Genomic DNA, 25,953 nt, shown 5'->3' on the forward strand with positions numbered 1-25,953 from the left:
GCTAGTAATAAATATGTTTTCTGTGCCCGACAGGGTCCATAGTTGATTCTATGTCTAACATACCAACTGTTTTTATGTACACATTATAGCATGCAATAAAGTATTGAGTATTATATAAAGAGGCCAGCATATAAGGCCTCTTATCAAATCACATCCTTCATCAGATTATAGCTTATCGATGGTTTTGGGAAACCGTAATATTTTTTGCGTAGCACCCTTTTTAAGTGCGAGAGCTATGCTTCAGCAAGAATGGGCCGGGTCGACCGGAGTGATACCACGGCCTCACAGAAAACCGACGTGAAACAACGCCTGCGTTGTGTTTCGTTTAAGTGAGGTTACCGGTGGCCCAATTCCTTCCCAATCCCCGATTCTCCAACAACCCTTAAATTCCTAACCCCCAACTGGCTGGTAACGCACTTGTAATTCTGGTGTTTTGGGTTTTCATGAGCGGCAGCGATTGCTTACGATCAGGTGATCCGTCGGTTCGTTTACCGGCTAAAAAACCATAATTTTCTTGATCTTACAGAAAAATATGAATATTCAAACCCTTTTAAAGCTAATGAAATGAAGCTCTCGTGCTCCTTTTGAGATTTTTATGTAAATGGCTAGTGGTCCTTATGGGCACACGATATTGATTTCATTAGCTTAAAGCATTTATTGAGGAGGAATACCATCTATTTGCTTCTCCCGCCATGGGTGAGACCAGAAGTAGTGTTAGACTCTCATTGATTAAAAACTACCCCGTTCCTACTCCTGCTTTTATAGTAACTCCAGATTGTTTGAGTTTGGATTTCGTTGAAAAATATTTTTTTGCGTCGAATTTAGGAAATAAATTACTAATAGTACGAGAGGTAGCAACGTCGAAAAAACAAGAATTTTAGGTACCTAGGCCAGTTTATTATAGATATATACTATCTCTCTCACTCTCCCAGACATCATACGAGCTACCTGGCTGGCGGTAGTGGTTGCGTTCATCAGTGCGCATCGCACCTGTACAGGTAAAATATCAACTTTTCAAACCTTTCTAAGAAGTTCTTATTTTGTTATTATTATTTTTATTGAACTTTTATTAATACGAATCTATTATTGCCAGGCATTTTTGTTGTTGTTTAAGCTATGCCAAGCGCCAATTCTGAATTAATTTTTTTTCGAAATGTTTTAGTATGGCTGAAATATTTGTATGATGTTTTATAAGTAAGTAAAAACTCAAAATAATATGCTAAACAGTAATTCGATTGTTAACCTTCAGCCAGACCGATATCTAGATCTTGATAATCATCATCATCATCTTCATCACTGCTACTATTGCAACTCTTGTAAGCCAGGGTCTACTACAGTAGTTTCTAATAATAAGTATGTAACAATAGGCTAGTTTCCTACTAGTCAAATTCAATACTTTTTTCGAAACGTCAAAAACGATATTTTCTATGAACTTTGTATGAAATAGTGCGTTATGACGTCATAAGTTTTTGACGTCAAAATTAAATAACAGACTTATTTCTAGAAATTTTGCTAGAAAATATCGAAAATTAAATAGTTCATCAAATTTATGAATGAGAGTGTGATTATTTTTTAATATTTTATTGTATTGAAAAGTTGTAATAATTTATTTTTGACCGAGGATACTACCCAATTAAACTATCTAACATAGTGTTACGCTCAGATTGCCAGAGACCACACTCCCAGAGTACGTGATGGGCGTACTGTTCGTGTTGCATGCAACTCAGCTGTCGAATATTGGCACCATCGTGAATCAACGAGTTTAAATGAGACAAATTTGCTTTTAAAGTTGCCATGGCCAGTAAGAAACTGGGCAACACAATGATCCATCTCCAACTATGTCCTCTCCAGTCGCTCCTAATCGGATGGAAAGAGCTGATAAAGGTGGCGACCCTGTTGGAACTTTGCGAATAACCAGCTATTTGGGCGTCGACTACAGGGATACCTGTATACTCACATTATGTATAATACTATTCGAAATCACTTCCCAGATCCCAGACGCTAGTGAATACTCAAATAACACAACAACTAACTCATAGATTTTTAATTACTAACAAATATAACAGTTGATTTGTATAAAAATAACAAAACAATAGCGTTACATGTTACTCAAGTTATAAAATATAAAATCCTAGTAATGAAAAATTAAAATTCTATTTCAAGTGTCCACGTCACCAACTTGTAAATGAGTCCTGAAGTAAATCATAGTAATAAACATCTGCGGGACCCGGCGAACCGGTAACTTTGCTTGATATTTTAATCTTCAGACATCTTGCAGTAAGGGTGCCCTTACTGTATTGACTTTCTGATTGTAATGTAGATTCTGAGCGTGTTGAAAGAGTAATTGGAAAGGGTGACGCTTCCCCTAGAGGAAAAGGAGGTATTGCTTTAACTGAGTGTAAAGGCAGTAGCGGGGCTCCTTCAGGCCACTCGCAGTAGATTTTAGTTTTTGGCTTTTTTGAAATTTTTATAATATTTTCCAACGATTTTTCTTTGGCTGTTTCTGATGAAGGCGGTGGAGGTTGTGCCGATTGTGACGATTGCTGCTTTGATAAATGTTCTTTAACGATACGCTCAAACAGGTCTGGGTAGATAGCGGCGTAGTGTTTAAGTGCGTCATCTACTGTACTTTCTTCATCTGTTGAAGGCGGGTGTGGTTTTGTCTCCATTGTAAATCCTGAAAGTTTATGCGTTAAATCAGACTTCATTTTCTTTACTTCTCTTTGGTCAACCCATTCAAATTGATTTGTCTCTGGTATTGGGCTTGGTACTGGTACTGGTATTGGGCTTGGTACTGGTACTGGTTTTGGGCTTGGTACTGGATCTGGTTTTGGTTCGCGCTCAAATACTTCTCGTGGACATTCACATATGACGTTCTTTGTTTTCTTTAAACGTTTGCTCTTATAATCTAAATCGTGGGCGGTTGCAGTACCAATTGTATTGGTGGGTTTAGCTTGTTTATTGCCCGCTGGAGTGTACATTTTTCTGCTTTCAATTTGCTGTCCTGACTCTCCTGCTGGTCCTATTATCCGTATCTGTTCTGGATTGCGAATTGGACTTAAGTGACTTGCGACGGGTGATTTAGCACGTGTAGTTTGTGGTCGCGTTTTCTTATTCTTTTTTGGTGAGCACGGACATGCTGATTTGAGTTTTGTTTGTTTCTTTTTTCGATCACAACTACATTCGTCGACGTTAGGAGGAAGTCGACAAGTGGAATAGTGTTCTACATCTGCTGTGAACATAAATGTTGATTAACAAAAACACACCAAAATATCACGTTGTGTTGTCGGGATTTCGTTGACTAACACAAAGGAAATAAGTATTATTAATTATTATTGCGAATTTTCTGAAAGCAGGCCTGAGGATGCTCCGACCAGGGCAAGTGATCGTGTCTGGCGAGCAATCGCTATCGACAATCGCCCGGGAAGGAACTTTCGAACGTCAAAGCAAATATTACGATATAAAAAAAATTAAGCTATTTGTACTTATCATGACATGTGTCGCTACAGTACATATCATTAGAACTAGCCGTCTGGAACTAATAGTTAATATGGATCTAAAAGTTGTAGGATCCAAGATGTAGAAGCTATACAAGTTTGAAGATTAATCATTTTCAGACATTTGTTGCTTTCTAAAGGTGCTAGGAAACGCAAAATAGGTTGATGTCGCTAGAATTAAGTATCTGAGGTTTGTGATTAAATCTCCTGAGACAAACAAGCAGCTCCATCGAGACTTGGCTAGGCTTTAACCGACTTCCCAAAATGGAGGAGGTTCTAACGTGAAATGTATTCGTTATATCATTATTTTTTGTGGCTTATCTTGAAATGACCTCTGTGAGACCTCCCTTCCTGGGGGAAATGGAAAGAAAGTGCGAAACCGTTTCTGACGGAAAACTACCGCGTTCCAACTTCTCTTCGTGTCGGGGCCAATTAAATGTTAATTAGAAGATTACAATTTTCCGAGGATGAGAATAGATCGTCATATAGGTACCAAGGCCCCGACAACGAATAAAAACGAGGTGGTTTTTAGTCAGTAACTGTCTGGCACTCTTATCCACTTCTTTAAGGAAGAGAGGAGCCATAAAGACCAAAAAAGACCACGAATACTTTTCGCATTATAATGCAACTTACTAAGTACTACAGTAACAAATCACCCAGTACATAGGCAAATTTCTAGCCATATTTTTAAAAATACTTCTTCCGACAAAGATTGCGCCTAAAATTTTACGAGTCACACATGCGAGCACTGAATCAACAAATTAGCAGCTACAGAGGAATGTGTAAAATTTCAACAACAGCATGTAATTATTACCTTCAGTTTTAGTGGCTACAGCAGTACTGGATGGATATTTGAGTGTTTGTGTCTCAGTATCTCTGCGCTCTCTGAAGCCAACCGACTTAATATTCTGCAACACTACCGTACTGAGCGCTTGCTCTAGCAGTTCCTTCAATTTTTCTGTATTACACTCACACGATTTTACTTCTGAATTTGTTGTAGCGGTAGATTCCTTGTTATGATGATTTTCAGGTGAATACGGCGGTGTATTATCAGACTGTGCATTTTCGTGACACGGTGGCATATTATGACATGGTGGCGTTTCTTGACACGGTGGCTTATTATGACTCGGTGGCATATTATGACATGGTGACATTTCTTGAGACGGTGGCTTATTATGACTCGGTGGCATATTATGACATGGTGGCGTTTCTTGACAAGGTGGCTTATTGTGAGATGGTGGCATATTATGACATGGTGGCGTTTCTTGACACGGTGGCTTATTATGACTCGGTGGCATATTATGACATGGTGGCGTTTCTTGACACGGTGGCTGATTATGACACGGTGGCATATTATGACATGGTGACATTTCTTGACACGGTGGCTTATTATGACATGGTGGCGTTTCTTGACACGGTGGCTTATTATGACTCGGTGGCTTATTATAACACGGCGGCGTTTCGTGACGCGGTGGCTTATTATGACACGGTGGCGTTTCGAGACGCAGTGGCTTATTATGACACGGTGGCATATTATGACAAGGTGGCATTTCTTGACACGGTGGCTTATTATGACATGGTGGCAGTTCTTGACACGGCGGCGTATTATGACACGGTGGCGTTTGATTACAGGGTGTCATATTTTTGCACGGTGGCGATTCATTACACGGTGGCATTTCATGAAGCGGTGGTAAATTGCGACCTGGTAGCATTTCACAACATGGTGGCATATTATTACGTAGCGATATATTTCTTCTCGGTAGCGTATCACGTACAGGTAGATTATTTTTCAGCTGTAGATTACTACACGGTGGCGTATCACACAGCGTGGCTTGTGTCCGAAACAAATTCAGTGTTGTGCCCGATTTTCTAGACTGTGAGTTTAACTGTGGCGCTGAGAAAGAATCACTATATTCAGCATTCATACCTACAAAGAAAAACATAAATATAACACTCTACTACTCTTCATAAAAATAGAATTATATTTAATAATACATTATCATAAATGATGGTTGATTGATGAACTCTCATGCATCCGTGAGAGTTCTTTCGACCATCTCCATTAAAGAGAGGGTTTGACATAATCTCTACGCTTCGTAGGTCGGTTGGAAATTGAAGTTAAAAAGGATGAGAAGGTTTTGCAGAGGATGCTACTGCTATCCGGTCCGGGTGGGAAGTCGATGGTGACAAATACATTCTACTCTGCCGACACCACACATCTGAAAACGGTATGCAGAGGTGCAAATATTACATGGAACACCGACCTCTCGCTATTTATGTTACGAGTTTCTTGGAATAGGAATTGAGTGGTGGTTGGGTATAAGATCCATATCGTGCTATTCAGAATACCAAACATTTTATTAACGGTTTTCTGTAAAAGTTAAGGAACTAATTGTAAAAGCGTATTTGGTCGAATAGTACCATTTAATCTATATATTTATTCAAAATTCTCTAAAATTACATGTTTAAATACTACTTATAAAATACAAAATAAAATAATATTTGAAAATATAAAAATAGGAGCCGACCAGTAGCGGGAGCATGGTCCAAGCTACCGGTGGTTAGGGCTCCAGAGACAGAAACCTCCTCACAATACGTGCCGTTTCAAGGAGTACTGCCTTCTGCATCAGGCCCTTGATCCATCCGCCCAACCCTAGCCTCCTAAGGTGATTGTCGAGGCTGTTGGGTATTAATCCGTTGGCCGACACGACTATCGGCACAACGATAGCCGAATCCACATTTAAATGTCGACGACCTCGTGAGCCAAGTCAAGATATTTTTTTGTTTATCTTTCTTTAGATCTCTCTCGTCATGGGGGATGGTGACATCGATTATCATCGTGCGGCGCGCTTGTCGGTCTACCATTATATTAGGTTTATTGGCTACAATAGTCCTGTCAGTGATGAAAGACCGATCCCAGTACAACGTGATATGGCCGTTTTCAAGAACTGGGTCGGGCACATACGTATGGAACCTCAAACTCAACAAGTTGATAGTGCAAAGCAAGTTGCTGGTGGATAATCTTGGCCACCTGATTATGTCTATGCAAATATTCAGCATTAGCCAAACGACCACAACCAGAAATGATATGTCTTATGGATTCACCAGGATTATGACATGTCCGACATATGTCAACAGTCCCATGCTTAATAATATATTTCCGGTAGTTATTCGTCGAAGTTATTCAACTTCGTCCATAATTGCACAGACAAATCCTTCAGCTTCTCCAAAGAGCTCCTTCAGTTTCTCTAAATCGTAGCCAAGATACGGACGCCAGAAAATCTACACTGGGTCCCTGAAGGACCCGAAAGAAGCATCCGTGGAGCTCCTTGCTATGCCATACCTCCTTGCGGTCATTGACGTTCAGTACCACAGGGGGCCTACTCCGGTTCTCGAATCCGAAGTTTCGTTTAATCTTCGGCCGTAGGTTTTATTGATTTACTAATAGAATTAGTTGAAATAACGTTTTATTTTTAATTTCATATCAAAACCTATTGATTTATCTTCATTTCATTCGTTCATTTTTGTTCATTAAAGTTCGCAATAAATAGAATTGTAGTATGCAATCTGCGAGGTTTCGGACGAAACTTCGATTTTCGTTGAATTAGAGTAGGCCCCCAGGTTTGCGCCAGTTCTCTTTTGCTAAAGATAGTGAAGTGAATCCATTGTCCACTGCTGCTACTTCTCGATGCATACCCTCGTTTACTTTCAGGAAATTATTCCCTGAGGTTGCACACCTCACGGTTATGAAGGGTTTTAGCATTTAATAAGCGTCGACTCCCACCTTTTTTTATACTGTTTAGTATTTATTTATTTATTTATTTCTGCGGGATGTACAACCTTATGGTCGATGAAAGAGGGTGATCAGCAGTGTTTGGAGTCGCCTATCTAGGGTGTCAAGTTCAGTCTGAGTCCACTTGAGTATACCAAAAGAATACATCAGAACCGGCATGACCCAACCGTTATAGGCTCGCACCTTGTTTCCGCCTCATAATGAACTTTTCAGCACTTTATTCAGGCGGCTAAAGAAGCGTTCCCGTTACGATTGCTTCATGTCCGGTCCTTCTGACATAGGAAAGGATAGCCTAGCCCTGAAGCCTCCAGTAGGGTACTGAGAGGATTCAAGACCAAGCAGAACCATAGTGGGCTCAGACTATCACCCTGGAATATTCCTCGCACTATCCTTACAGGTTCCTCACTCCCTTGAATTTGTCTACATCCCGGATAGCAAAGCATAGCACTCCATTGCCTCATACATGACTGTAAAAAGGTGCATCGAGTCGCATCTATTTTATTCAACTTCAGCACCCTCATGAGCCATGTATGTGGCACAGAGTCATATGCTTTTTTTATAATCTATCCAACATGTAGACAAGTTTTTTCGGGACCGACGAACCTGTTGGCTTACGACCGTATCAATAAGGAGTAGCTCCTTAGTTCCAAGAGACCCCTTCCTACATCCATTTTGAGATACCGACATAATGTTTTTCAATATGTTTTGTTATTTTTGTTCTCAAAATAGATGTAAGAAGTTTATAGACCGTTGATAAGCATGTAATTGGTCTATAATTTTTGGATTCAGTGGAACTACTTGATTTATGGAGCAGATGGGTAACGCCTGTTGTTAGAAATTGGGGTAACGATTCTGCCTCTAAAGCTGCCTGGAACTGTGATGCTAAGCGAGCGTGTGAACTGGTGAACCATTTGAGCCTGAAGTTGTGCAGCCCGTCTGGCCCCGGTGATTTCCAATTTGGGACCGAACAGGCTGCACTGCTCACATTAGACGAAATGATTATCACCTCCTCCATCTCTGGCACAGTTTCACACCTCCGCTCAACATCACAAATCCAGTCATCCTCTGTGTGGCTGACAGGCACCGACCAGATGTTGCGCCAAAATGTGTTAGTGGCTTCATCATCCGGTCGCCGCCCATCAGTCACATGTTGGTTGGAGCGTTCCCAATTTCTATATACCCATCTCTGATCTCTTTGGAACATCCGATTCTGAGGAAATCGCTCCACTCGTTTTTTGTACCGCCTGATACGATTTGCCCATGTATAGACTTTCTGCTTCAGGAAGTCGATACGCTCTGTAACACGCGACACGTATTCATGAGGACTGGTTTCAGTCCCCAGAAATACGCGTCTACAAATCGCATCACTCTAGGACGATTATTGCCTAAATAAATTATTTAACCGACACTAAAAAAAGAGGTTCTTACTTCGTAAGGATGATTTTTAATATGAAATAATCTATGAACAAAACGAAAGTAAAGAAAAAAACTATAAAAACATATTTTTAATCTTGTGTTGCTAACTGTACCAAACATTGATAAAGTTTAAAGATCCATACAAAAAAAAAGTGGGACGAGTTGACCACTAAAAACTTAATTTATTTTTAATTTCCCCAACTCGTCCCAAATGGGCCATAGGTATGTGGTCCGAGTTGACTACTTATTCAGATTTTTTTCCAGATTAATTGTTTTGAGAGTGAGGCTTGCGTTATCTGTCAACCTAGAGAGGGAAAGATCTTAGTATAAATTTTGAATATACGTGAAATAGCAATTCAACTTAATTATTTCAAACCTGACATTGATTATCTATCTAATTATAATATTTAGCTGAGAAAGAGTTAGGAGATTATTATCATTGATAAAATTACAGCACTTAAACAAAGAGGAATCCATAAGTATACAAAATACTTGTGCAAAATTTGCTGACGTATTCTATTTACCAGGAGATAAATTAGACACTTGTAATCTTTACGAACAAAAAATTCACTTAAAGCCCAATTCGGATCCAGTTTATATTAAACAATATCGGTTACCATTTTTGCAACGGAATGAAATTGAAAACCAGATCCAAAAAATGATTTCTAATGATGTTATAGAGCCCGCGAGTAGTGAGTGGTCTAGTCCAATACTACTTGTCCTAAAACACTAGAGGATAACAAAAAAAGTTGGTGTTTATTTGTTGATATCCGGAAATTAAATGATCGCATACTTGATGACAAATTTCCCCTCCCTAACATAACTGATATACTGGATTCACTTTCTGGTGCAATATATTTTCCGCGCGCGCCTCAAAGAGCCATCAGACCACCACAGATGGGGCCCAGTAGGGCTGATGCCTGATCCGGAGCTGCGGACTACCTAGCGGGTTTACCGGGGTTCCGGCTCGAAAAGCAGGAGAAGGAACGGGGTGGTTTTTAGTCAGTAAGAGTCTGACACTCCCTCTCGCCTCGCCCAAGGCGGGAGAAGACGTAGGATGACTTTCAGACCTCAAAAAAAAAAAAAAAAATGGAAAGGACGGTTTATTATAGAAACAGATCATAGGCCCTTAGTATTTTTATATAATTTGACAGATCCTTCCAGTAGATTATTAAAATTTCGGTTGTTACTAGAAGAGTACGATTATAAAGTGGTTTACGTAAAAGGGCGTGATAATGTAGCTGCAGATGCATTGTCACGCATAGAATTAACTTCTGAAGAATTACGATCCATGAATGAACACATTATATCTGTACTCACAAGAGCAAAGAGACGGGAGCTTTTGAAGGATTCCAATAATCATACTTCGGTAGATAATATTCCTAGAAACGATTGGACTGATCACCCAAGAGTTGTAGAAATGTTAAAACTACCTAAGGATTACACGGAATTAGTATTTGTGAATGAAGAAGAATGGAGGAAGGTTAAAAAGTATGTGACTTTTGAGAAAAATGATTATGCATATTCGTCGTCAGATCGCACTATATACGTAAAACTATTTACTCAATCACAGCGTACCCGAGCGGTCTCTGTGAGAGAAATGGAATTATTTTGTGCAGATCTAAAAATAGATACTTTATATATAATCAAAAATGAAAATAATATAAGAATAATTAAAGAGCTAGCTCAATATATAAATAAATTACCTAAGTGGTCCGGACCCCGCTTATGTATAGTAAGAGGAGTTACAAAGATTATTGACAACGATACAAAGAAAGTTATTCTAAACGATTATCATATTCTTCCCACTAGTGGACATGCAGGAATAAGACGCATGTTAAACAATATTCGGAAAAAATACTTTTGGCATGGATTAGAACGCGATGTTACTAATTTTGTAATGAAATGTAACAAATGCCAACTTTATAAATATTTAAATACAGTAAAAGAGCCTATGGTTATAACGGATTAAAGAGCCTATGGTTATAACGGATTGCGTAGATCTAGTAGGTCCCTTACCCCGAGACAACAACTATAATTATATTTTAACGCTTCAATGTGACTTAACCAAATATGTCGAAGCGTATCCGATAGACAGCAAGGATGCGCGTACGGTGGCCACAACTCTAGTAAATAATTTTATACTCAGGTATGGCATTCCCCGAGAGATAGTAAGCGACAGAGGAACCGAGTTTGTTAACACCATAATGAAAGAGGTATGTACAATTTTACATATTAGTCATTTACAATCTACAGCCTACCATCATCAAACTTTAGGTTCACTAGAAAACAGCCATAAACATTTAACTTCTTATTTGAGAATGCAAGTTAACAGTCAAACACAGGAATGGAGTTCATGGATACCCTACTGGTGTTTCTCATATAACACTTCGGTACATTCGAGTACAAAATTTACACCATATGAACTCGTGTTCGGAAAACAATGTAACATACCTTCCAACCTTACCACCTCACTGGACCCAATTTATAATTTTGATAATTATGCTGTTGAATTAAAATATCGTTTACAAAAGTCTCAAATGGATGCGAAAAACAATCTTTTTAATTCTAAACTTGTAAGGAAAAGTAAATATGATAGCAGTATAAATCCAATAACATATAAAACTGGGGACCAAATATTAGTTAAAAATGAAAGTTTTAACAAGCTGGAACCATTATATTTTTTACCATTTCAAGTAGTCATGGAAATATCTCCAAATGTTGTTGTTTTAGTTAAAGGGAAAGAAAAGATTATCCATAAAAATAGAACGAGACTCTACTATGAATGAAGCGAATTATTTAAATGCTATTGTGACACTTTTGTTTGTAATGGTACGGTGTCAAATTAAGTTTATGTACTAATGACATTGTTTATTGTTTACTTTTAGAGTGTTTTGAAACAGATAGTAGATGCCACATTATATTATATAGTTATATTATAATTATATGATAAGTACTTATTAATTGTATAGTATAGACTGCCTCGTTGGTCGAGTGGTCGCAAGTGCGACTGCCGAACAAGGGGTCTCGGGTTCGATTCCCGGGTCGGGCAAAGTATTACTGGGTTTTTTCGGATTTTCGAAAATTTCTCGGTAGTAGCACGGAGTCTGGAATTGTGTCCAGGATATGGCAATAGGCTCACCCCCTATTACATGGGACTTAAAAACACAAATGGTGAAAAGTGGGTGTACATTGTATAGCGGCATTATGTGCCGTAATGTGCACCTCTGCCTACCCCTTCGGGGATAAAAGGCGTGACGTTGTGTGTGTTGTGTGTGTGTAATTGTAAAGGGTGTCCCAAAATTAACGCAAGATTTGAATTTGCCGCCATTTGTGCAGTGAAGTGTTGGCAACCCTGCAAAAAAAGCAATTTGACAGCTAACAGTATAGGGTTATTAAAAATGGAGCGTTACACGATAGAACCACGTGTCTTCATTATTAAAGAACAATTCAATATACTGCATGAGACATTTCCAGGTCGTGTATTCTCTCGTTTCGGTGATCAAAATTGACCTCCTAGATCGTGTGATTTAACACCATTAGACATCTTTTTATGGGGTTATTTGAAATCACAAGTCTATGTCAACAAGCCCACAACCACCCGTGCATTAAAGGAGGAGAATCAACGCTGCATCAACGAAATTCAGCCACATTTATGCAGAATGGTCATGGAAAATTTCAACAAAAGACTACGCATGTGCATGCAAAGCCGTGGAGGCCATTTGTCCGATGTGTTATTCCATACATAACCCTAATCTATGTACTTTACGAGTAAATAGAAATATAACTATCAAAAGACTAAAAACGGCGTTTTCTATTTAATTAAAATCTTGCGTTAATTTTGGGACACTCTTTATAACACAAAGAATATATCCCTGTTTAATCTTCATATTATACTCAATCAATTTTATGTTTTAATTAAGTAAAAAATACATTTTTATACATACTTTATTTTTTGTTTTTGTTAGGGCGTGTGACGTAGTAGTTTACCATTAGGACATAAGAATATAACCTGTATCTTAGAATAGGACAGAGCATTAATAAGCGGAACGTGTAACAATCAACATCTTGTTTAATTCGTCCAAGTCCCATCCTTACAACTTGATCCGAGAGTCGTTGGGCTGACATTATTAAATTTTTATTACATAATTTAATGTTTGTTCTTTACATATCTCGGGACCACAGGGTCCCGGACCTTTGGAAGGCGTACGAGGGGCCGAAGCCAACTCGCAAAGGCCCGTTGAACAATTTTAATCTAAATGTATTGGGACATCAGCCGGTGGTTATCCCTGTATGCACTATGGAAGCACACCAAAGGACAATCTCCGTTTGATGCAGGACTATTGTAAGATATGGTAAATATAAATGTGTGGGTGGCTATGGAATAGTTAATATACTCAATTAATGGGCCCCCGGAAACGGCCGCTAGCATGTAGCGACAAGGGGGCAACATACGTTGAGCTGCTTGAGGAAGGAGAGGCATTCCACGGCTATCAGAGCAATCCCGGAAGTACAGTCAATACTCCTACCAGCATCTTACTGGGATACATCCTTCCCCCAAGTGGAGTTGAAGGCAACTCCTGGCGATCTCCACTCAAACCAGCCGAATCAGGCAAGAATGAGGCAGGAGAGGCCTCTCCGGATAGTCATGAGTACTAATTTAATTATTATTACGTTTTCGAAATATTCAGTTACTATCAAAATATTTCATCGGGGATTCACATAGGCTGGTTTTATATCAAAATGTTTTTAAATTATAAAAACTCAATAATTCACTTACCGTATAATTCACCACTATATTCTGCATTTCTATCAGCCAAAGAAGAAGTTTCAGATATTTTTAAGAAGAAATTAATCGTAACTATTCTACACTTCTAACGATTATGTAGAGGCTAAAATAGAGAAATATTTTTACCGTGACTGATAACAACCGATACGATTTGATCCCACACTTCATTCGATTCATCATACGACTCAGGTATCGGAGGTCGGTTTGGATCATAAGTGCAGTATTGCGAGCATTCATGGTGATTCAAACAGCAGCAGTATGGAAGGTTGACATTCGTTTCTGTATTCACCAAGTCTCTGTCCGTGTTTGCGCCTCTCTCGTTTGGTGGTCCCGATGTGATCTGACACAATTTGTTTTTATGTCTTTTTGATAATGTCCATGTCTTTAGGGAATCAAACATAGTCTCCTTGTTATGAAATGATAGCACAGTAGTAGGCAAATTCTCCATAAGGAATTTCTTTCCCTTTGTGGAAATTTTTAAATTGTCCGCGGTGGTCGAAATTCTTCGTTGCACATCTACAAATTTATTTACTTTGTTAGTTATTTTCGAGTATATTTTGCGTCTTACTTATGTATGTAACCCTGTTAAAGCTAAGTTATAGGCATTGGTAACTCCGGATGGCTGCCGCTGGTTTGCTATATCTATAATGACCGTTTTGCATAAATGCTACGGCATTTCATTAATACAGCGTCCAATTTCCTTTTTAAGGCTTGAGTCGTCGTCGGCTTATTTGCATATATAAGAAACCCCATGAAAAAAGTCTAATGGTGATAAATCATATGATCTCAATTCTGGTCTCCCGTGAAATAACACGACCGGGACATTTGCAAAATAAAAACATATCCTATATCCGAGTAACTCCGACGCGACGGCTCCTGGAGCGAGAGCGATGACACGTGATCGGCGATACGTTATACCTACTCGTAGGTACTTATTATACTCTATGGCGATACGTTATACCTAGGTACTTATTATACTCTTTGGCGATACGGAACGGGAATGGTCGGAATGAATGATAGAAGCATAGATGATCACCATGTCAGTCGATCGTTCCGCAGATATGGATTTCAGTGAGAGCGGATTGGGACAGATCGGATAACAATTAACGAACAATGTCGCTTAGCATTCTCGCTCCGTAAACATAGCCCACTTTCGGATATATTTAGTGGATATGGGATCTGGATATATATCCGGGCTCGGAATGATATGTTACATATCCGATCCATCACCATTAGGACATCATATTCCATTAGGCCATGTTGCGGAACGCGGAGACTGGGATGCCGTCTGCGAAGCAATCATGCTACCTAGGGAGGAGGCGGGACGTGTGAGCGAATGAACCTCACACGCTCCAGCCGTCAAGAGAGATAGTGACCATTATATAGCAACTGAACCGACCAATGCTTATACGAAACTAGCTACTTCCGCGCGGTTTCACCCGTTCTGCTTGGCTCCTATTGGTCATAGCATGATGTTTCATAGCCTATAACCTTCCTCGATAAATGTACTATTCAACACAAAAAGAATTATTCAAATCGAACCAGTAGTTCTAGAGATTAGCGCGTTCAAACAAACAAACAAACAATCAAACAAACAAACTCTTCAGCTTTATAATATTAGTATAGATATGGCTTTATCGTTAAAGCATACAATTTAGGACGAGCTACTGTTTCAGAACAAAATCGATTTTCGTTTTCATACCGTATAACTAATAACTTTGCTGACTGTACTTTCCGAAGTTTCATTCTCGTTAGTGCGGGTGCCTTCTCGAAACAGATAAAAGGAGCCAGTGAGTCGAGTTCCTCGTCAAATGCTTTGTGTAAATAATAATAATAGAGGAGGATACCAGTTTCTATGAAATCCGGTCCCACTTTCCAATAGCTACATACGTGTGTTACATCATTGGATAGGTAATTTTGATCTGAATATTAGTTACCATGTACCAAATTCTAATGTAAGTCCGTTCAGAGTTATTCTTTACTAAACATGGTAGTTTTATCAGTAACCAAATAATGCTATTTTTTACGTTATAATTACATTTGTACCTTATACACTAATGGTCTTATGGTGCTCCAACAATAACATTTGTGTTTAAACAAATTATAACAGTGGTTGTAGAGTATGTTACATGCTGTTATAAATGTTACACAATGTTGTATAACGTTATATAACTGCTGTGTGGGAGCACCATTACTAATAAACATTTATACACGCGTTATAGCATATTCATTACTAATAAAATCAATGTATAAGGATTGTCATCTTACACATCTGTTATAACAGTTGCATAAGTATAATATATGTATGTCATTTTACACAATCCTTATTCAGTCAGATGAGCTTGTTTAGCGTGTGAATAACCAACAAATAACTTACTGTCGTATCTTATCTCGTAACATATTTTAATTTAGTGGTTATTACGGATTATTTAGAATATCTGCGCCATTTTAATATTCTCGAGTTGGACGATGAGGAATGACCTAGAAATACAAAACCTTATAAAACACGCAATGATCCCTTTTCTTACGAAGAAGATGAATGGAAAGGTAAATACAGAAGTGGTGGACTTGATCCGAGAAGACATAGAACAAACAAAGAAGGTTGGCGGCTTCTCTGTGGAGCTTCAAGTTTGTGAAGCTCTCAGGGCATGGGTGCAGTAAGAAGTACAAGACGATGCAGCTAACATACATGGCAAGGGTCAAAAATCAAACACTTTCTTCCTCTTGCTGTACTGTAAATTCTTTAAATGTTTGAAACTGCTATTCAGCCACCATTCCATCAACAACAGAGACAGCCAGAATACAATACTGCTGGACAAATTGCAAGGCAGTTGTTTATAAGAACACATTTTTAACAAACATTTCCTTAAAATAAAAGAACAAGTTTATACTGAGAATGTATTTATTTCAGTTTCTAGTAAAATATTTTGTTATTTTAAATTTCTTAAGGTGCTCCCACACAGCAGTTATATAACGTTATACAACATTGTGTAACATTTATAAAAGCATGTAACATACTCTACAACCACTGTTATAATTTGTTTAAACACAAATGTTATTGTTACACATTGTTGTATAACGTTATATAACCGCTGTGTGGGAGCACCTTTAGACGAAGCTCTTATTCAGCTCGTGTCCACTCATAGGTTTCTAGCATGTATTTCATTTTTAGCTCATTTTCAGCCTTTACGACAGTTCTCATTGAGAACTTGGTTTCTCATCATCTGCTCATCCTTATGCTGAAACAAATAGGTAGTAATTTAAAAAATATATATAATTTTGAGAATTAACTAGAGCAGAATTTGATAAATAATACTTAATTTAAACTCAATCACAAAGGATCCCAATTAGTAGCACACTTCCTCTTCTTTGCTACGATACAAAGGACTCTATTTCCCATTATTATCAATAATAAAATGAATGCATATGAAATATAAATACGAAAAACAACACGACCTGGGTTTGTAATTATCTTCTTACATCTTGCGGAAAATTACCTTTGACGTTTCAAAGCGCGTTCAAAACATGTCCTTAATTATAGATGTCATTTTACCGATTGGAAAATGTTAAAATAAAATAATTTAAATATCCACATGTATGATATACTGAAAATATTTCGTAATTAACAGAAATTGTTTATTACTTATTTTCTAGTTACTGGTAAACACAATCATGTAAATATGAAAGAAAAATAGAAATAGAAATGTGTGGTGGTTTTAACGTTTTAAGGATTCGGAACACTTCTCAAAAGGTTAGTAGTTAGTGTAATAACAATTAAATAGTTACACAAGGCTTACACACTGTTTATTAGTAAATTATTATATCTAGCTATTCACGCCTTATCCATTGAATAAGTAATTAGACGTTAAACAGTTGTTTAACATATTTTTATTAGAAAAGTAATATAATAGTGTCGATTTTAGGAAACTTAGGAATCGAAAAACACTTCAATAATCCTTATTATCAGCCGTATGACAATTATAAACAGACTAGCTTTTGCCCGCGACTTCGTCCGCGTGTGTGTGTCATGTAAAATCTGAATTACTTGAGAATATGTTACTGTTAGCATTTTTAAAGATATCATGATGTAGCGTAGCCAGTCGTATATCCTATACTTAGCCGATCAATAAAAAAATACATTGTTTCGTTGTTATATTCCATAAAAAAAACATTCGTGTAAGCGTAACCTCAAGAAAAACAGGGTTACTTTCGCATTAATAATATTAATATGGTGGTAGGGATATTGGCGATTAAAATAAATAGGTAGGTACGATTCGAACGCGAGTGAAGCCACAGACAACAGTATTAACAAAAATGACGAATTTTTAAGCAAACACTAATATCCTCTATCAACCATTCTACGCCTTTAATCAACAATGTATTTTTTTATTCTAACCTATGTTCTTTCGTTTATCATAAAGTGTCTAAATACAAAAATTCACTGTTACAGCTTTAAAAAAAGGATGAATTTGCATATGAACATTCATCACCTATTTTTACCCATTCTCCCCTATATTTTGCATTAAAATGTAGCATATGTTCTTTCGTTTGTCATAAAGTGTCTCAATACAAAGTTTCACTGTTACAGCTTTAAAAATGACGAATTTCCATATTAACATTCATCCCCCCTTTTTACCCATTCTCCCCTATTTTTTGCAATAAAAATATATGCATATATTGTTCCTCAAGGTTTATTCTATCTCTGTAAAAAAATTCATCAAAATCTGTTCACTGGTTTAGGCGTGAAAGCGTAACAGACAGACAGACAGACAGACAGACAGAGTTACTTTCACATTATTAGTAAGGATAGTAAGGAAGTAAGGATTAGTAAGGATAAGGATACCAAAAAAATAAGCCATACTTTGTTACCTTACCTATGGCAAAAAGTTTCATAATATCTCCTACGTGTATAAAGCACAATTAATACGATTGTAGCGTAAAAATAACATTACTATATTAATATTATAAGAGAAATAATAAATCCGGCCACAGATTTTATTTTTGCCTCGTACTCAAACTTCTCATTTAATAACTAAGCAGCGGGAAAATGATATAGCCTATAATAAACTAATTCACCTTCTATACAACGCCAACTCAAAATGTTAAAGAAAACATCAAATCAATATCAACAATACATTTTTCTTGTCATTCTGATTTATACATTGTCAACTAATTTACTAACTCGGCCACGGAATTTGCAACTCATCACCATTTTACGTTTTACAGCTTCAATACGAGCTTCCCAAAAATTATATATTCAAGCTTCCATAGACAACATCATATATTATAACTTTACATGTAAAATAATACTTCATATTCTTTTATAGAGAAAATAGCCACTGTACGATTTGGAGCGAGTGCGCGACATGACAGCAACATGGCGAAGTCGCGGGCAGAAGCTAGTATTTAATAAAGAATAACTCTGAACGGACTACGATTTGGAACTTGGCACCATGGTAACTTTTATTCAGCTCAACATTATCTATCCAATGATGTAACTCACAACTATTGGAAGGTGGGACCAGAATTTGCATCCTCCTTTAATATATTTCTATTATTAAAGGATTCATATTCATTACCTAAGTATATTTAGTACAAATGACTCACCAGAGTCCACCAACGGGTCAATATCACCGCCTCTCAGAGTTTGATTTTCAGTTATTGGTTTATAGATAGAAGCCATGAGGGAGTCTGACGAACCATCAACATCGTTGTCTTCTGAAGGTACAAGTACAAATATGGAGGAGGCTCCAGAGAAATGGTTTTTTGCCAACAGTTCATCAACTATCGTCATTATGTCACGCTCACTATTCAAATGGTTTATTACCACAATGGGTTCCCCATTTCTAGTTTTTTGCATGTGTGTACATTTGTTTACAAGTAATGGGTTTACTTTATTCTCAGACATTCTGAAAATCTGGTATACGTATCGATCTCTATATACGTATGCTGGTACGACATCTAGGTCCTCCTTGCATATTATAGATTCTTCTGAGGGAGCGTTACTGAAACTGTAAATATAAAAACATAATATAGTTATAATAACTAGGCCCAATTCCCCCCTTTCCAATCTTCCCCATCCCCGATCCCCGAACAACAACCCTTAAATTCCTAACTCCCAAAAATCCGGCAACGCACTTGTAACGCCTCTGGTGTTTCAAGTGTCCATGGGCGGCGGCGATTGCTTACCATCAGGTAATACGTCAGCTAGATTACCGGCTTGTTTCATAAAAAAAAAAATAACTATCCACAAATCTCAATAAGATATTTTAAACGTATTTGGAGAGACCAAACATTTTGTGTCTTTCTATCCTAGCACTTTTTTATTTTAGGTAATTACACTCGGGAGCAAAGAAACGAAGCCACATGGAGCCACTAGTGATGGTTTCTTTTCTTGATAGATATTTTTTAAGTGTATAAGTATTTCATTAATCGGTGTCGTAATCATTTTAATTAAAGGTATAGACTGTCTATAACTTTAATTAAAAATATTTAGTACTTCAACAAAATAACATCTTTTTGATGGATTGATATTGCTTTTCATAATGCACACGGTACCGATTAATTAAATATTTAGAACAGAAACTATTTATTAAGAAATAAAAACATTGCGGTGGCTCGTTTCTTTGCTCTCGACGGTACTTACTTTAGGTAGGAAGATACGAATGTATGTTATTATTACACGGTTATGTTTAGTGGTAGCGAAATTTGTGTTTATTTTGATTGTATTTGGCATTATTTCATATCAAATAAACGTAATGTGTGTAAAATGAATCCCTATGAGTATGATCAGTGAATCAAACGTAAACCAATACTGGAGTAACTCGCAATTCTCTGTTGAAATTAATAATGGAACTGGAAATTATAACAATAGAAAAATACGGTGAAAAATGTAAACCGAAATCCGGACGGAGCAAGATAGACCAATGAAATGTTTAATAATCATATAAAATCAAATAAATCAAGGGATCTTTATTTTACCTTACTTTTATTTTTTGACCATTAATCATAGCGTAGCTTGACTCGTCAGTATTGGGATCACTGAAAAGATCGTTGGATAACTGGCAACCGAAAAAATGGGTAGAATAATTTGAAGAGCCACCACTATCCGTGGTCGAAAGAAAACTTGATGTATTGCGAGTTCCATCAGAGGTTGAATAACTTAATGTAGGACTAGCACTTGTTAGAATTACCGATCCAGAATTGTTACGGGATATTGTTTTTGACGATAAAGCTTCATTAGATAATGGTTCGTTGTGGTAAAGGTTACTTGACAATTTAAAAATATATTTTTTCAGATATTGGCAAGGATCCTCTTCCTTATCTTCATAAGGGGTCCGATCACTGTGCATTTTATCACTGGATGTGTGTGCTGCAGTGTAAACGCAATGTGTTCCATTAGAACTTGATTTGTTCCACGAATAGAACATCATATCACTAGTAACTTGAGTTACGTCATCACTGAAGTTAAACTCTTTATTTGAGCATAACGTATCATTTTTAAAACCATTGTATAAAATTGCGTGATCAGTGTTACTACTAGAAATACTTCTATATTTGTAAGGCATATCGTCAAGTAATTCTTTTTGTGGAATGTAATCAGCAAAATCCTCTCTTGAATACGAAGGTACACCAATAGCTGACCCAATAGTGAACCTAATGCCTCCATGGTTTATGTAAGTTACCGGGTTAACATCCTTGTTTGAAGAATTACTAGATGATGTTTCTGGAGTTTCTACTTTAATCTTAATATAACTATCTTTAAATTTAATTTTCTTTTTGTCACAACCGCAGCCACGTTCACAGGTTTTCTTGACCTTAACTTCAGAACCTATTCGTTTTTCAGGAGCCTTTACCATTTTTGCACTCTTTGGACCCAATTTTTTGATCCTAATTTTATTTTTCCCTATTTTTTTAGATGATGTAATACGAACGAGATGCGGTAAACCTGTCTCAGCCGCAGTCTTCTTCAACAGGACAAGTTCTTCCCCCTTTGCTTTTTCGCGTGATGTTTTATCTTGTGGCATACCTAACTTAGTACTAAATGTGTATGCTAGAGAATTGTCACATGATGTTTTGCTTTCTGATAGAGGCATTCCACCTTCGCCTTGACCATTCCGCATCTTTTCTTTTAAAGCTGATGTTTGACCTTCTAGAGGTGTACATAAGCCAGCGACTCTTTTGATTTTCTTAGGGGGAATTTTGGATACTTTTCGAGGCTTTATTTTTACCACCAACACTTTCTCCGTAGTAGGAGGAACTACTCTTTCTGTTGGTAGGGGAAGGCTGGTACCTGCCAGATATTGAGAAATATTGTGTGCTGCAATTTTTTTTTCAAGTTCTATTATATGACCGGACAATTGTGCTTTATCTAATGTTTCAATATTTTCTTTCAAACGTGTAGGTTTTAGTTTTTGTGGCAGTCGTAAATCTAACGCTGATGATGTAGTACTTAATGTATATAAAACATTTTTTTCTCCTATTGGTGAAGCTTTCCCACTCAAAGGCGTTATTATTTCAGTAGATTTATCCTTTTGCAATTGCTTTAATGGTGAAAGAGGCACATACCCAATGTTTTCTTTACTCTTTTGTGTCGAAGCTCTTACTGACGGGGGTTTATTTACGACTGTTAGTATAAGTCCCGCGTTTGATCTACCTAGAAATACTTTTTCAGTTTTGCCTACTTTAGGTGTTAAATTACCCGTAGCTTTACTTTTCTTTGACTTTTTTGTTATTGATGTTATGCCAGAAGAAGTCCTTCTGGAAAGGGGTAGACCAGTATTAGTTAGTTCTCTTGGTTGGAATTCTTTAGTACGGGTGAGTTTCAAAAGTTCAGTCGTTTTAGCTTTTTTTGATTTCTTAGATGTTGCCTTTCTTTTTATTATAACTGAAATTACTGACTTTTCCGATGTTCTTTTAGCGGTTATGTTTACCATTCCTCTTTCAGGCATACCACGTTCAGAAGATTTTGCATATTTATTTCTCATAGAAGAGATTGTAGGTCCAGATAAAAGATTAAAATTGTTGTCAAATTTATCTAGCAACTTAATTCCAGATGGTTTCCTTATATTGCCTGTGTGTAGATCTAAATCAATGGCTTTTTCACTTCTTATTTTTTGCTGTGTAGTTAATTTGGTTATTCCCGATTTACCGTCTTGACTTTTGCTACCTACATGAGACATAATAAAATACACATTATTTTTCGCGTAAACCTGGGGTCTGGTAGTCCAAGGATAATTTTCAGTGACTGCTTTTTTATATGGTGTCCACTCTTCTCGTAACTCATGTAACCCTTTTAAGATATGTCCTTTCTCTTTTAGTGGTCCTGATTGAACTAGTTCTACTAGTCTAGTGTTAGCTGCATCTATATATTTATATGTAGATTTATAGATCACTTTATTTGTAGATTCAGGTAGTAAGTCAATATGAGCACAACCATTTTCTATAAAGTTCTCTTCCGAAGGTATTTTGCCGTGGGGAAGAAGTAGATGTTCCATTATTGCTCTTGTTGCTTTGTCTTTTGATTTAGGAGTTTCTTTTTCCAGTGAAGCTATTAGATTCTCAGCGTTAGATTTGTTGTACATAGTCATTTAATGGCATTGTTATATACAGTCTTCAGTCATCTTTATTATAATCTTCGTTATATATTCTGAATGTCAATGTTTTGTCAAATTTTGCTGCAACAAATCCATTTAAAGTATGATCATCTCTTGTAACTTGTAAAAATAGATTTTTTTTTGTATTTTCTCTTATAAAATAACACCAAAATTATTTAGGGGTATTTTAGTGAATAAATATGAATGTGAACAATACATGGGTCCGGATTTAACGGCTAAGATTGTATAAAATGGAATGGTATGCAGTGATCTATGTATGAGGCCAATTCTTACTCTGGCACTTTGATGCAGTTTCTTGAGACGATAGTTCAAGTATTTATTTTATTTGACGGTTTAAAATCTGAACCTCACAACTCATATTACAAGGAATAAATTAATAGATGTATCATTGTTGTTATGGTGATATCAAACGAACAGCTGGAACGAAATGGATGCTTGAAATGTTCAAGACCGACCAAAGGCGGCCCACACCTTAGCGGTAGAAAAAGAACGAGAAATTATTCATGAAACTTTTGTAAAGTATAAAGGGTTATCAAGTTTCTTTGTTAAAAGCCATTAGGTAGATGTTTTGGGGAATTATTTCCTATTTTTTAATACCAAACCCCGAAAAAAACATGCCGCAAATAACTAAAGCCAACCCGTATAAAGTAAAAAAAAACCTTATACAAAAGTTTTATGAAAAATCGTTATTAGTTGAATTTTGTGTGTTAGGTATAAAATAGTTTCAGGTCCATTACCTTTCATGTCCAGTTTCTGTATATTTTGTTTATTTTACATCGGCGAATTTTAACCACATATACTGTTTTGTTACTATGTGAAGTATTGCATTTTTTCTGTTTTAATATTTTTTACAAAGAAGATGAAATGATTGTTTTATGTACAACATTTAAATGTCATTAAATGACAAATAACATTTGGTGGTTTTATACTTTTTGGTAACAAAAAAGTATAAATTATGGTAGGTGTGTAGTACGGGAGGCGCTACATTTTTTTTAAATTCCAAAGTCAAAATCAAAGCATTTATTCCGAAAATAGGGACTTTTGAATCGTCAAATTGAATTATCCGTCTGTCTGTCCGTCAGTGAAGCTAGGAGCTCGTTCCAAAGTGTTGTTTCGAATGGAGAAGAACGAGCAAGAAACTCCATCGTTACTCTTTTAAAAAAAATGATTTTTAATATATCTCTGATACATTATTTGATCATTTACCTATCTTTATTATACAATGTGATAGGTGTGGGACTTCTAACCCGTTAAGGCTGAGTACTACATCTAATTTTATCCACAAAAAAAAAATATGGGCGGTTGAACCCCTAATTGAAAATATTGAAAAATAGTGATTTTTCGGTAAAAATAATTCACAAATGATTTTTTTTCTCACCAAAACATTATCAAACATACGAAAAAAGGAATGAATTAGTTAGCCAAGGTTATTAGCTACCGTTTGTCGTTTTTTTTTGTTTCTACGACGCATACAACCTTTGATATCAAAAAAAGTAAAAAAAATATTAAACTAGCCATAATTTTTATTGGGAGGGGATTCGACCCCTTCGACCCCCGACTTTTGTCGATAAAATTAGATGTAGAACTCAGCCTTAACGGGTTAGAAGTCTCGCCCCTATCACATTGTATATATATATATTTTTTTCTTATAAAACGTTGCCCCACACTAGGATTTTCTGCTGTGCCGTGGGTGCGTTTACAAACATACAAGCTCACATACACATGACACCCAGACCCGAAACAACAATTTGTGGATCACACAAAGAGTTGCTCCGTGCGGGAATCGAACCCGCTACCCGTTGCGCGACAGCTAGTTGCCCAGCCACCGCACCAACCGTGCAGTCCTCAAGTATATAATTCTTAGTTCTCTTAAACGACTGGTGTACAAGGGGATCTGAGAATGGTTTAGATTCACAATTTTGTCCGCTGGACAATGTTTTTTTAATAATATTTTAATTTATCAGTAGTTGTTGATTTTGGAATGTTTTACATTTTTTCCGACAAATTTTCAAATTAAAGACGTGTAGACAGGACAACGTCTGTCGGGTCCGCTAGTAGCTAAATAAAGTGATAGTAACAACAGGGGTGAACGCAACTGGTTGCTAACGGTAATAACGCAGGCGCTCCAACAGTAGTTCCCATACGTGACAGACGTATAATCCACTTTTTTTAAAACAGCTGACTATCATTTTTTATTTAAACTTTATCTCAAGAATCATCCCTTAAATTTTGGCACGGTATGAAAATACTTGTAGCTATATTTTTTTTTAACAACTTTCACCTGCTATCATCTTTAGCTCCAGCGCTACTTGAGTGGCTGACGCTTAGATCACTTATACAACGTGTAACAAAAAGGGGGTATACATACCAATTGCACGGTTTCTAGATAACATAACAAACGATAGGGGAAGGGTTTTTTAAACTGATGTTTTCATGGTACCAAGTTATGAATTTTTCAAATCGTGCCGCCACGCGAATCAAAATTAGGTAGATAGGTACGAGTACTAGGCGATCAGATTGACAGAAGAAATGTTTCGTAATATTAGCAAATGATCCCTGCAGTGTTGTGACACGTTTTTATGATTTGAAATCAAGAACTATGCGATACCAAGTATTTGGTACTATTTTTTTTTAAACGTATTTTGAGCTGAAACTTTGTGTAGAGATTCTATTCAACCTGTATTCATCAGGGCTTCTTGATGTATTTGGGTATTTTGTTACACGTTGTATACTAAGGGAAAACTTTTGTTGGTATAATTTTCCAGCGGTAAATTACTTGCTGAAATATAGCGCGACCTCCTGTACTATAGGGGTGTGGGGTTCATCTTGATCGCACCAAGG

General features: G+C 36.9%; 1 protein-coding gene and 1 long non-coding RNA gene across 6 annotated transcripts in view; one reads left to right on the top strand and one right to left on the bottom strand.

Moving 5' to 3' along the window:
* The window catches only part of LOC126912444 (uncharacterized), a 113,460-nt gene that overhangs the window by 85,952 nt on the left and 1,555 nt on the right, over positions 1-25,953 (top strand). The gene's annotated exons all lie outside the window — the stretch shown is intronic.
* Positions 2,030-24,015, bottom strand: LOC118262521 (uncharacterized). 5 transcript variants are annotated; one of them, XM_035573966.2, is made up of 6 exons: positions 23,850-24,014; positions 20,689-23,172; positions 19,103-19,506; positions 13,622-14,011; positions 4,312-5,424; positions 2,030-3,229 (listed from the first exon to the last, which is right to left on the bottom strand). In XM_035573966.2, the coding sequence occupies exons 2-6, from the start codon at positions 20,733-20,735 to the stop codon at positions 2,172-2,174; spliced, it is 3,012 nt and encodes a 1,003-aa protein (XP_035429859.2). In that variant the 5' UTR covers positions 20,736-23,172; positions 23,850-24,014; the 3' UTR covers positions 2,030-2,171. The 5 variants fall into 5 exon arrangements, with proteins under 5 accessions (XP_035429859.2, XP_035429850.2, XP_035429875.2 ...); XM_035573957.2 differs by having other exon boundaries at positions 2,030-3,232; XM_035573982.2 differs by lacking the exon at positions 20,689-23,172 and having other exon boundaries at positions 2,030-3,232; positions 23,850-24,015.

This window comes from Spodoptera frugiperda, chromosome 25, assembly GCF_023101765.2.
Source record: "Spodoptera frugiperda isolate SF20-4 chromosome 25, AGI-APGP_CSIRO_Sfru_2.0, whole genome shotgun sequence".
In the NCBI taxonomy this organism is placed as follows: Eukaryota; Metazoa; Arthropoda; class Insecta; order Lepidoptera; family Noctuidae; genus Spodoptera; species Spodoptera frugiperda.

Bases quoted from the DNA above. Each gene is read 5' to 3' on its own strand.
- LOC118262521 (XM_035573957.2), bottom strand. From the start codon at position 20,735: ATGAAGCTTTATCGTCAAAAACAATATCCCGTAACAATTCTGGATCG. The intron at 19,507-20,688 runs GTAATTCTAACA...TTATATTTACAG, and splicing joins CCCGTAACAATTCTGGATCG to TTTCAGTAACGCTCCCTCAG. The intron at 5,425-13,621 runs GTAAAAATATTT...TTTTCTTTGTAG, and splicing joins ATCGGTTGTTATCAGTCACG to GTATGAATGCTGAATATAGT.